This window comes from Drosophila sulfurigaster, chromosome X, assembly GCF_023558435.1.
Source record: "Drosophila sulfurigaster albostrigata strain 15112-1811.04 chromosome X, ASM2355843v2, whole genome shotgun sequence".
NCBI classification, from domain to species: domain Eukaryota; kingdom Metazoa; phylum Arthropoda; class Insecta; order Diptera; family Drosophilidae; genus Drosophila; species Drosophila sulfurigaster.
The window spans coordinates 4,970,971-4,983,131 of NC_084885.1; the positions used below are offsets into that span (position 1 = coordinate 4,970,971).

At 36.7% G+C, this 12,161-nt stretch overlaps 2 protein-coding genes across 3 annotated transcripts in view; one reads left to right on the top strand and one right to left on the bottom strand.

The window, feature by feature from the left end:
- The window catches only part of LOC133847424 (eye-specific diacylglycerol kinase-like), a 138,013-nt gene that overhangs the window by 49,958 nt on the left and 75,894 nt on the right, over positions 1 to 12,161 (top strand). The window lies entirely within an intron of this gene.
- Positions 8,646 to 10,403, bottom strand: LOC133847431 (farnesol dehydrogenase). The gene is made up of 2 exons (XM_062282469.1): positions 9,813 to 10,403; positions 8,646 to 9,223 (listed from the first exon to the last, which is right to left on the bottom strand). Exons 1-2 carry the CDS (start codon positions 10,383 to 10,385, stop codon positions 9,047 to 9,049), a joined length of 750 nt encoding a protein of 249 aa, XP_062138453.1. The 5' UTR covers positions 10,386 to 10,403; the 3' UTR covers positions 8,646 to 9,046.

The window sequence follows — 12,161 nt, forward strand, 5'->3', positions numbered from 1 at the left end:
CTTCATTGCGCCTGAATAGTTCGGCGTGCAACGCGTTTTTCCATTAATCGAGCGCACTCCATATGTGCGAATATGCGAGGGGGTTCGTGGGTCGTATGCGTAATGTTGATTACATTTGCGCACAACGCGGCGTATGCACAATTTTAATTACTATGTGCAACAAATGCCAAAGACGGCGAGCAAGCAAGCAAGCAAGCGAAGCGCCACAAATCGAATGCTGCCACACAGCTCAACTTCTTTTCACACTCACACACACACACACATAAGTAGTATATATTATGTGTGTGTGTGTGTTTGTGTGTGTGCATCAGCCGTGCATATCCGTTCGCCTCATCTGGCAATGAGCTGAGAATTCGCTTTGAGAAATTCATTCGAAAATGTTCCCTTTCAGTCCGTTAAATCTGCATCGATATTGCCCATTCTATCTAATGCAATTTGCAATCAGTAAACAGCTGATTAGAAAAGATTTTTAGTACATGGAAATTCCTATAAATAGAAAACTAAGAGGTTTTCATTGAGAACTTTATTTACATACACAGCGAGTACACTTTATTTAATTGCTGAAATCTCTAGTCTTGTTCAAATTTTTACATTTTTGTGCCATGATTTTATTTGAATTTTATTTTCTTATTCTTTCAATAAATTTAATGTTTACAGTTCAAGCTTTACTTGGCATTATTTAAAAATTTTTGGTTTCAAGGTATTATCATATATGTACATATTTATATTGTTGATTATTTCAATAAAATTTATTTTGAATTCATTCAGTTGTAAACTCCATAAATTTATTTTATTTATTTTCTATAGTCTCAAGATTCCTTACTTTCAATAAAGTGTGGTTTTTATGTATTTATATTTATATTTTCCATGTTTAAAGAAATTTGATATTAGTTAAGTCTGTCGTCAAGATTTTGTTTAGTATTTAACTTGCAGATATTCATTGTCATATTTATTTCATTTTTAAACATTTTATGTGTGTTTATAAAGAAATCAAATATACTACAAGTCGCTTTAAAATGTTTGAAGTTTGGTTAAAGTTATACACAAAAGGGAAAACGTGAAGCAGCAACTATGACAACAGAACGGGAAGTTGCAACTGTTGTCGTTGCAGCAGCAACAGCAGCAGCAATAGCAGCAGTTACTGCCACACTGACAACACTTTACTAATAGTGTTGCAAGTTTATTATATTTAAAAGATGATGCCATTGTCTGGGCCAGGATGCTGCAAGGCAGACGTTGCATGCTGCTTGCTGTTTGCGGAAGCTTAGTCGTTCAACAGCGATTTCTCCTGCATTTCTTTTGCCATTTACCAGCTACCTTTCGCTGTCTTGACTTGATTCTGAGTGTGTGTATTTGCTGTGAGTGTGAAAGTTGCTTCTTGTAGGTGTGTGTGTGTGTGTGTGTGTGTGCGTGTGTTCAGTAAGCTGCTTAGCCTTGCGAAACCCCAGGACATTAGCAAGAAGAGGAGTAACATATACAAGTATGTATGTAAGTACATATGCTGATATGGTAATACACATTACAGATGCACACACTCTGATAGCAGCACTCATACGGGGGTTTTACTTTGAGTGTGCTGCGGATAAATGCAATTCGGCCACATTACAAAAGGAGGAAAATATGTTTCAACTACGTTGTTCCATTTCCCTTCTAAACTTTCGTTAGAGTTTCACAACTGATTTTTCTGACATTACTTTACTACCACATCAAATCAAATAGCAAGCGTAATTTTCAAGCTCAAGCGATTTTTGATACAAACTATAATAACTTTAGTATTTATGATTCCGCAACATTTGGTAGCGATCAAGAATTGTAGAATTTATTCAAGAAATACTAACAATCTGATACTCTATGGTATGTTTTGAATGTTGTATAGCAAATATAACCTTCGGTTTATTTTAGTGGCATATATTTAGTATATTTGTAGAATACAGTTTTATTAAGAGAACACTTAAATGTAGATTTCTTCCTTGTTTCCAATATCGTTTCGATATTTTTCAATGTTCCGTATCCGTTGTTTTATTTGACCACGATATAAAGCGAGGAAAATATATTTCAACTGCCATATATTTTTTTATAAATTTACCTTATTAGACATAACAATATATCAAGTATAATACATCCACAATTATATAATCATTATTTTTTTAATACATTTTATCAATCTTTTCTTTTTTTCAATTATGTTTTATTGTTTAATTTATAGCGTTTCGATTCCATTGTTCTCACTTTGCCGATATTTTCTTTGGTACATTTCTAAGCCTTTGGCTCCATTATTGCATTTCATTTCCATTGTTTCACCTTCCATTGTTCCACTTCCGCCATATTGATAGCTTTTACTAATGGACTATTCTCAGCTCTTTCCCTTTTTTATAAGCTATTAACATACTGCAACAACATATGTTCGCCTATTTATGAAAAAAAGAAGAATTTTGCGCCCTCATAAGGAATGAAATGAATACAGCAAAAAAGGTCTTTACCACACACTTGACTAACACAAAACAAAAAAAGGAAAGAAACCATGCCAGAAACAAGGAAAACTTTTCCTTTCTCCGGCACACAAAAAGTTTCTCACTATTATACGGACAAGTACTTTCAACTTATTAAGGAGCTGTGCGGCGGTGCACAAAACTTTGATGTTCTTTGTGGGCTGTGCACGGTTTCTGTGGGCGTGAATTTGCGTAGTTGCCGCCAAGCTTGGAGCTTGGAGCTTGGAGCTTGGATATTTTGTTTACATTTCAGCCAAAAAGGAGCAACGACAAACTAGTTCAATATGCTGTTTACATAATGTTTAATTCTAATATATGCGAGGTAAATTAAAACAGTTGCAAACTGAAAATTAATTCACAACATGCGCATACGAATATTTGCTCTCTTTTTGGTAGACATGTGCTCATTAGTGGAGTCAATAGCCATTTATTGCAAATGTAATTCAATATTTATAAATTGCATTGATTGCGATAATCATTGCACGAATTGCGTGCTTCTAAAGAACGAACTGCTTCAATCTCTTGCCATTAGCCAATTAAATATTCACATATAAATCTTATTTATTGTGCAATAAATATTTGATATGCTCCATTATTGCCAAACAAATGCACAATTAATATGCATAATAAACGAGCATCAATTAATTAGTTACAAAACTTTCAAATCAAGTTCATTTTTAATTTCCATTACAATGACAATTTTCCGGTAAATTACAAAATTTGCTTAGCTCTCTCGAGAAGCACACAAAATGGAAAAAAAAATCAATTATTAAAACACCAGAGAACTAGACAATAGATGGCAGCTGGAGCCACACAGCATTGGGGAAAATGTTGAGTATTTTTAATTTCCATTTAACTTTTTGGGGCACAAAACTTTGCCATCTTCTTCTTGTGTTGGCTTGACTTGGCTTGGCTTGGCAGTTAAGTGTGCTATTTTTGGATCTCTCTACTGCTCACTCTCAATTATGAAATGCCCTCAGAGTATTTAAATATTATCTATTGGCCAACAATCAGGTCAAACACACACACACACACACACACACACACACAGAGAGAGAGAGAGAGAGAGAGAGTTTGCTTCATTATGCAAATGTGAGGGAAACTTTTCAGCCAATTTGGCCAATTGTCAATGTTTTTACAAGAGTTTTCCATATAACTGAACTCCCCGAAGGCAAAAAGTATAGAGACAATATATGAATATGCATCCACATCCACATCCACATTCGCATCCACATCGACATCCGCATATGTATGTATTTATACAATTTGATTGTGCAGAGTGCTTCATTATGATTTAATGCACTCGACTTCGTTGCGGATGGCATTGACAATCACAATCACAATGACAATAACGCTGACATGGCCGTGGCAGTTTACCTTCCTCCTCCTTCACTCCTCCAATAAGTTTTATTGAATTTTCCCAATCAACCAATGCAGGCCGTTGCGCTGCAGTTATGTGCTAAAAATGGCAACATTTCAGTTTTTGTCCACCTGACACACTGACGTTAATTGATATTAGCGCATTATGAACCTGCTGCGATTGTTATTTATAACTGTTGTCCATCATCATAATGAATTGGGAGTGAGGTGGGCAAAAGGTCAGAGGGCATAAAGTCAATTTATCTGTGTGCAACTCTGCATTAGATTCTATTTTTAAACTAGCTAAACGTATGTGGGTAAGAAAAGTGTTTGCTTTTACCCGTTTTTGGAATTCTTCGAAATGTATTTTGGAAAACTTTACGTGGGTTTTGCGGCCATGAACGGGAGCTGTTGTGGGATTTGTCTGTCTGTCTATCTGTCTATGTGTCTGGGCTGGTCTGTTCTGGTCGACAACATACAAGTCCAGGCGGGTATTTGCAATTGCCCTTTTGGCCACAGCAAACCGATAACAAGGAATTTTTGATTGGTTATCGAGAAAAAGCCAAAAGCCCAAGTAATTTTCTTGGCACAAATGGAGACAGTTGCACGGAAATAGAAATAGAACTAGTAAAAAAGCTACACTTTAGTGTGCTCGACTGTGAAATACCCGCTACACATTTTATGTAAAATCAAAACAGTATTCATTTTAAAATATACCGCAAATAAAAGAAAAATATACCAGAGAATATATATCTAATCTAAATATATCTAAATAGAGTGCAAAATATACCAGATTATCAGCTAAAGCAAAGTATTTCTTAAATAACACATACAATTTTTATGTGATCTCATTCAAATTTTCGAGAATTATAAAGACTATAGTTGTTATTATACGTACCAAAAATGTTATGTCTATCTCTTATAGTCTCTGAGATCTACTTAGGTTTATATACGGACGGACAGACAGACAACTAGACAGACATGTCTATATCATTTCAGCTATTGAAGATAGTCTCCTTCTGCCTGTTGCATACATTTTCTGCAGTTGTAATACTTATAATACCCTTCTACTTTATAGATAGCAGGTATGAAAATAAAAAAAAAAACCACAAACAATTTTTTGGTCTATTAAACTTTGCCAAAAATTGAGAAATGTGTGCCCCAAAAAAATGATCCCATATCTAATCAACAAAGTGCAGCTCATTTGTGCAGTCTCTCTGTCTGTCCCTTTACCCTAAGCAAAGCGTGTGTTGCTGTCATTCAGTGTGCAATGTGCATTTACAATTCGTGGAAATTTGGAATTTTGTGAAAAGCCAGATGGCAGTTTTACTTGTTTTCGGTACTTTGAACATTCAAGTAATTCACTGCAGGTGCAGTTTATTGCCAGCTTTGAATGCTTTTCACTTTAATTGTCTGTAAAAAGTTCTAATAAAGCAGTTGAATAAATAATACGAAGAATAAAGCTTCAGTTTTGTGTGTTTAAAAAAGAGTTATTTACTCTTTCTTTTTATTATTGAAATTTTTGAGTGGTTTTCACTTTAATTGGCTGTAAAACGTTTTAATAAAACAATTAAATAAATAATAGAATGAATAAAGTATCGGTTTTGTTTGCACAAACTCGACTTTTACTTTATGTTATGTGGAAAAGAGGCTGTCTAAAACTTTTGACCATAATTGACATATTAGTAGTAAAAGTGTTGTTGTTGTTCTTTTGTACATAATATTTAATTACAGAGCATTCGCCTAGCCCGCACTTATGCTTGATCGTTTTGAGTGCATACTCAAATGGCAAGCAAATCAAATTTTCTCATATTTATTTTTTAGCTTTAATGCAATGCAGCAACTGCGTGTGTGTGGCAAGTGGCCAAGCTTGTTGGTTGCTGGTTGCTGGTTGCTGGGTTTCCTCTGTTTCTGTCTCTGTCTCTGTCTGTAGCATAACTTGCAGCTATTTGGCTGGTGAGCAATGTTGTTATACGGTACTTGTATGTCGATAACAGCAACTGCCAACTAGAAGCCACAAGAGCAACTACTTCGTCTGGTCAGGGAACGATACTGAAATGCTTCATTGCACTCAGCGCTGTGCTGCTGACCAGGCGCATACACAACACTGACTGGGCTTGTTCTGCCTGCCAAATTGTTGAGACACACACACACACACATCCTTACACACACACACACACATGCAGTGAGTGTGGCCCTGGGGCCATAACAGGCTAACAACATTTGACCACATGCACACGTGGGCAAGCACACAGCGCCTAAGCGATTTTTTTTTCTCTTTTTTAGGTCATCGCAAAAATTCCATTTTGGCCAGCAAAAAGAGGTATTACAGAAACGCCTTGCAAAGCAACTCTGCCATGACTAAAAATCTTTCTTCTTATTGCCTTGGCTCAAATCCAATTGTACTGATAAATGAATAAAGGTAAAATACTCGGAAATTCAGCTTTTAAATGCCAGCGAAAAGTTTTCAAAACTGAAATGAAAGTGCGTTTTTTTAAGTACTTTGTTTGCTAAAGTTTTAATTAATATCATTTATAATGGATCTGAAAAAGGAAACAGTTAAGTTGTCAAAATATTGATGTCATATCGAAATACTGATAACACGATAGATCGATAGCAGATGGGATATCGATGAAAAGCAGTCGCGTAGAAAGTGAACTGACGTGTATGAAGCACTCAAATGTAGAATTGAATTTATATATATTTTCTGTTTCTAATTATAAACTAAAATAAAGACAATCGGAATTTAAACCGACAATGTCTTGGCAGTATAATAATGTGTTGTGTAAAGAAAAGGAATAATTTAAGCTTCATATTTTATGGTTAATTTTTGGAGCAACTTTCGATAATTTTCCATTTCATGCAATCTACGTTCTTTTGGCTCTAAGTTGGGGATTAGAAAATGGTTCATTATTAGTTAATACGCCCGAAAAGTATGTGCTTTGCATACAAAATTGACTCTGGGTGTTTCTTGGAATTCGACGAAGCTCGCGCGCCCTGGAGACGAAAACTTTTCTTTTGTGCTCTCGGTGGCTTCTTCGAACTTCGTCGAATGGCTTAACAAATGTTTAAAGATATTGCAATTCCGTTAAAGTGTTGAATGCAAATTGTGTTTTGGTTTTTATTTACTTTTTTCTCTTTTTTTTTTTGTCCTCGTCTCATCCAGTAAAAAGTTTATCCGATATGCGTGTGTGTGTGTGTTGATATGTATGTGTGTCAGTATATGACATTTGTTATAAATTTAATTAAAACAAAATGCCGGAAACGAGTGAAGTGCAGAGCTGGGGCTGACAAAACTTGTCTAACTGGCTGGCAGCCCTGACAGACAGACATGCAGCCGGATAGACAGATAGACGGGTAGACTGACATAAAGAGCGAGCGAGAGAGAACGAGGGAGGGAGAGAGAGAGAGAGAGAGGTGCTGGGCTCTTGTGCCTTAAAACAACGTAGCAGCAGCAACAGCAGCCAAGTTGCAGACAGACTCTCGCATATCACAAAACTTTTCAAAGGGTTGCCCCATATGATGGCTGCAAACTGAGTGGCAAGAAGAGTGGAAACGTGGGGGGGGGGAGGTGGTGAAAGTGAAATAGAAGAAGAACTATAGTATGTTCAGTGGCTGCTATTAAAAGGATTCGCTTGCAAAAAGTTTCGGTTTCCGCCGAAACCGACACAAAATAAAAAGCGGGTGAACAAAAAATAAATAAATAACAGGCGAATTTTTCTTCCTCTTTGTGTGTGTGTGTGTTTTCTCCTCTCTCTTTCTCTCTCTCTCTCTTTGGCTTGTCGCTGACGGCGTTTTACACGCAAAAAAAGCCAAAAAAAAAAAATATAAAAGAAAAAAATGGAACAGAAAAATTAGATGTATGTGTGGGTTGGTTAGATGGATGGAAAGCGGAGAGCTCAGATTTAGGATTAAGCTCTCAACTTTGTGCAGCTAATGTTGAAAATTTGTTAATTAAGCATCGCTCTCTCGCTCGTAAAGCGAGTGCAATTACATGGCCCAATGGCGGCCTAAGTAGCAAATCGTGTTGAGACCCGGGTCTGAGAGAGATACTTTTATTTCGCTTTCACTTTCACTTTCGCTTTCGCTTACGCTTTTGTTTTTGCGCATTTTCGCCTTGACTTGAAACACAAAACCTCAAAATCGCTCCCGAAAGTGCCACAGTTTACATAGCACATTGTATATAGTACATCGTGTATTCTCAGTCTAATGGCAAAGACCTTAAATTGTGACTTGCATTTTAGCATTTGACCAATAAAATGTATTTTTAGCACAATTTACGATCCCAGTGTAGTGAAATAAACAAATTTATTTAATTATAGTCGCATCTGATAAACAGTGAATTCAATTCTTTAAATTTACATCAGCTTAATTGACATTAATTATCATTCAGATGCCATCGGGAATTATTTGAGTAAATGTTTTCCATTTCATATATACATACGTTTAAAAATGCAACCGCAATGATTTTCAATATCGATACAGAGCTTATCCGTTAATGGAAGCATTTCAATCGTTACGTTACGTTACGTTACGTTACGGTTATTGTGCTGTGCCATTATTATTACAACATGCTCGCATATTAACACGACAATTGTGTCTTTTAGCTCTCAGCTCAAGGTGAATTGAAAAATCGATTTGACCTGCATTAAAAATGACCCGACGACAAGTTGTTGACCCAGCGTAAATATCGTGTTCCCAGTTGCCAGCTTTCTGCGTTTGTGTTTATGTGTTAGTGTTAGTGTATGTGTATGTGTGTGTGTGTGCCGCCCTCAAATAACTGTTTTTCACAGTCGGTTATTAATTTATAAAACTGAATTATTTATTTTGGGGAGTTGTTGTTAAACTGTAACAGCCAAACCAACAATAACAACAACAATAATCATAACAATTACAATAAAAACGAAATGAGGCCCACAAAAAAAAGAAAGAAGGAAAAGTAAAAGCCACACAATATGTGTGAGTGTGAGTGAGAGAGAGATGGCGGGTGTAAGTGAATGAGAAGGCAAGAGTGAGTGTGCGAGAGTCGTTTTGCCTTCATTTGATTGTTATTTGGTGTTGATTACTTCATTTCAACAATAACAAACGCGCTGCGAAAGGGAAAGGGAAAAAACAACAAGCCCCAGAACACGTGCTCACTTCACACAGCCAAACAGACAGACAGACAAACGGACAGAGAGACAGACTGTAGAATGTTATCAGTACCATTCACCCACCGCCCGCAACGTTATCTCCTGCACCTGGGCATTGGGGGAGGAGGAGAGTGCATAGAGCACCGCTTGGGCCACATCATCGGCTTGTAGGATCACATCGCCCAGCTGCGCCTTAATCTCATCCGAGACAATCTCGGTGGCCACCCAGCCGGGGTTAATGCTCTGTTAGGAAATTGAAGAAAAAATAAGGAAATTGGTAATAATTATTAATAGCTTAATTATAGAGGCTTAACTTATATGTAAACTTGCGGCACTTCAAGTTTATTTTTAGCTTTTTTTGTGGTTCATATAAATAGAATAAATAATAAAAGTGTTTACTTATTTCTTTAGTGAAGAGTTTTAGAAAGTGATAATAATAATGAATAAATTTTGTGGTATATAATTTAGATTTATCTTAATGTAATAAATGTTTCATTGGACAGTTGCGATTGGCTTTTTTTTTAGCGAACATACTTTTAATATCGCTTCTGTTTATCCTAATTTATTGGCCCTATTTTGCTAAAACTACTTATCATTACAACACTTTAAACTAACCATTAAGAGTGTAATATAAAAGCGATTACTTTACATTCATTCTCCACAAAAATAAATTAGAAGCTTCACGGAATTTATACAAATTGCCAAAACAAAAAGATTTCATATTTTACATTCATTCTCTCCGAAAATAAATTAGAAGCTACTCCGAATTTAAACGAATTTCTAAACAAAAAGATTTTTTAGCCAAATCTTTTTTTATTCCGCTCTTACTTACCGTTGTTTTGATTTTTGATTTGGCTGTGATCAATTCCTGTCGGCAGATCTCATGCACAGCGCTCAATGCGAATTTACTAGGCGTATACGCATTGAGACTGGGATCCACAGGTCCTGGATTGTAGCCCGCCAAACCGGCCGTGCTGTTGATGAAAAACAAATGTCCGGCCATCTGACGGCGTCTCATGCTGCTCGCTGCCAACTTGGTGCAGTAAATGCTGCCCATCAGATTTGTCTGCAGTATCTGGCTGATCTCTGGCACCGGCATATCGAGCAATTGGCCATCGCGCACAATGCCCGCATTGTTGATGAGCACATCGATGCCGCCCAGCTGCTGTTCGATCCACTCGAAGGCGCTGTTCACCTGCCCCTCAGCAGAGACATCGCAGGTCCGCTGATGGAAACGTGACTGCTGCTCCACGGGCAGCGATTGACGTAGTTGCTCCAGTCGCTCGGTGCGACGTGCGAGGCCAACCACCTGCAGACCGGCAGCAACCAAAAGTCGCGTGCAAGCAGCTCCAATGCCTGAGCTGGCGCCGGTTATCACAGCGACACGATTCTGCCAACGTTCCATGATCCACTGTCAGAAAGTGAGAAACATTCAGCTTATTTTTATAGCAATCGCTTATCAATTGTTTTACTCTCTTTATAGCGTGCTCTTTGGCTGAGAGATGAGCGCGTGTAATTGATTCTGTTTCTTAACTAAATGCTACTTCTACATAGATTAGCTTGTATTCATATTCTTTCTTTTCTTTATCCTTTTACACTTGTATTTATCTTATTTGCTTAGAAAGTGTTCAACTTATTAACTTATTCTGCATATTCAATTTATTTGCTTACAAATGTTAGCTTTACATCGTGCATTTTCGTGTAACGCGCTCAACTCTAAGCAGCTCTAATCTCAGCATGACGTGTCGCTAGCTTTTGCTTTTGCTCTTTGCTTCGGAACAGACCACCACACAACAGCTGTTCGCCCAGGTTCAGTCTGGCGATCCGGTTCTCGAGGGCTTGTTTGTTTGTTTGTTTGCTTGCTTGCCTCTCGCCTTATCTGTTGCCCCCTTTGCCAGCAGCTGCCTAGTGATAATGGGCAATTTGTAGTTTTAACAGATCGCAAGATTTTCATTTTTCTTGCTGCTGATGTGGAATTTTATTTCAAATTGAAGTATATTTGTTATTATTTATTTATTTACATGCTAATTATTATACAAAATAATATAATAACTAAAAAAAGGCCATCGACTTGAAATATATTTATGCTATTAATCATTAATCTATACTTTTTTGAGCGTAATTATTCTTTAATTTTTATCTATATTTCATTTTAATTTAGTACAATTTCTTGATTATTATACTACTGTATATTTTGAATATAGTTCTATATATAAATATACCAAACACAGATTTTTTGTATACTTTAGTATTTCGGTGGTATATTTAAAGAATAAAACTGCACAGTTTTAATTTTATTCAAAACAGTACTTAAAATATACCAAATTGGTATACCAAAAAATATTCAAATATACCCAGGGCTATATTTGGTATATTGATATAGTTCTACATTGAAAAAATACCACAGCTACTAAATATACCAGGTTATCGCACAATGAAAATAATATTACAAATTCATTTAAATACTATTGCATGGCGTAAAAGAGACTTCTCTAATATTATTAATGATTTTTATTTTCACAATATTCAGCGCCTAAATAAAATATGTTCAAAGTTATCAAAGTTTTGCCACTTGACAGCTTATTAATGCAACTGCTGCAAATGAATGTATTTCCTCATCAAAGAGCGCAAATTGGTTTGCTACAGAGCAACATTGTTGCCGCATTCAAAATAAGCATGCAGCATGAGAATAAATATGCTATATATAGAGTACACTCGCTGTGTGTGTGTGTGTGTGTGTGAGTGGGGCGCTTTTAAAAGTTGTGGTCGCAGTTTAGCTGCGGTTTTAAGGTCTGCTTTCAAATTAGCTGCCTGGCAAATGGGTTAATAAGCCTGCCAGCGATATGGCCGACAAACGCGACTCTCTATCTGTGTGTGTGTTTGTGTGAGTGTGAGTGTGCAGTATATATATATGCATTTATGGGGTTTCAGATGCCACACACAGCGACTCGTTCTCTCCTCCTCCTCCTCCTCCATATGCAGGCATACTTATATGGACCATTAAAAAAAAAAAAAGCCAACATGCAGTGCCAGTTAAACGGCGACTCGTGTTGTGCGCTCTCTACACACACACACACACACTCACACTCACATGCACACATGTAGTGTGGAAAATGCCAACACACCTATACCAATGCATTTACGGAAAAAGGATCCGCTTGGCTCTTTCTGCTTTATCACC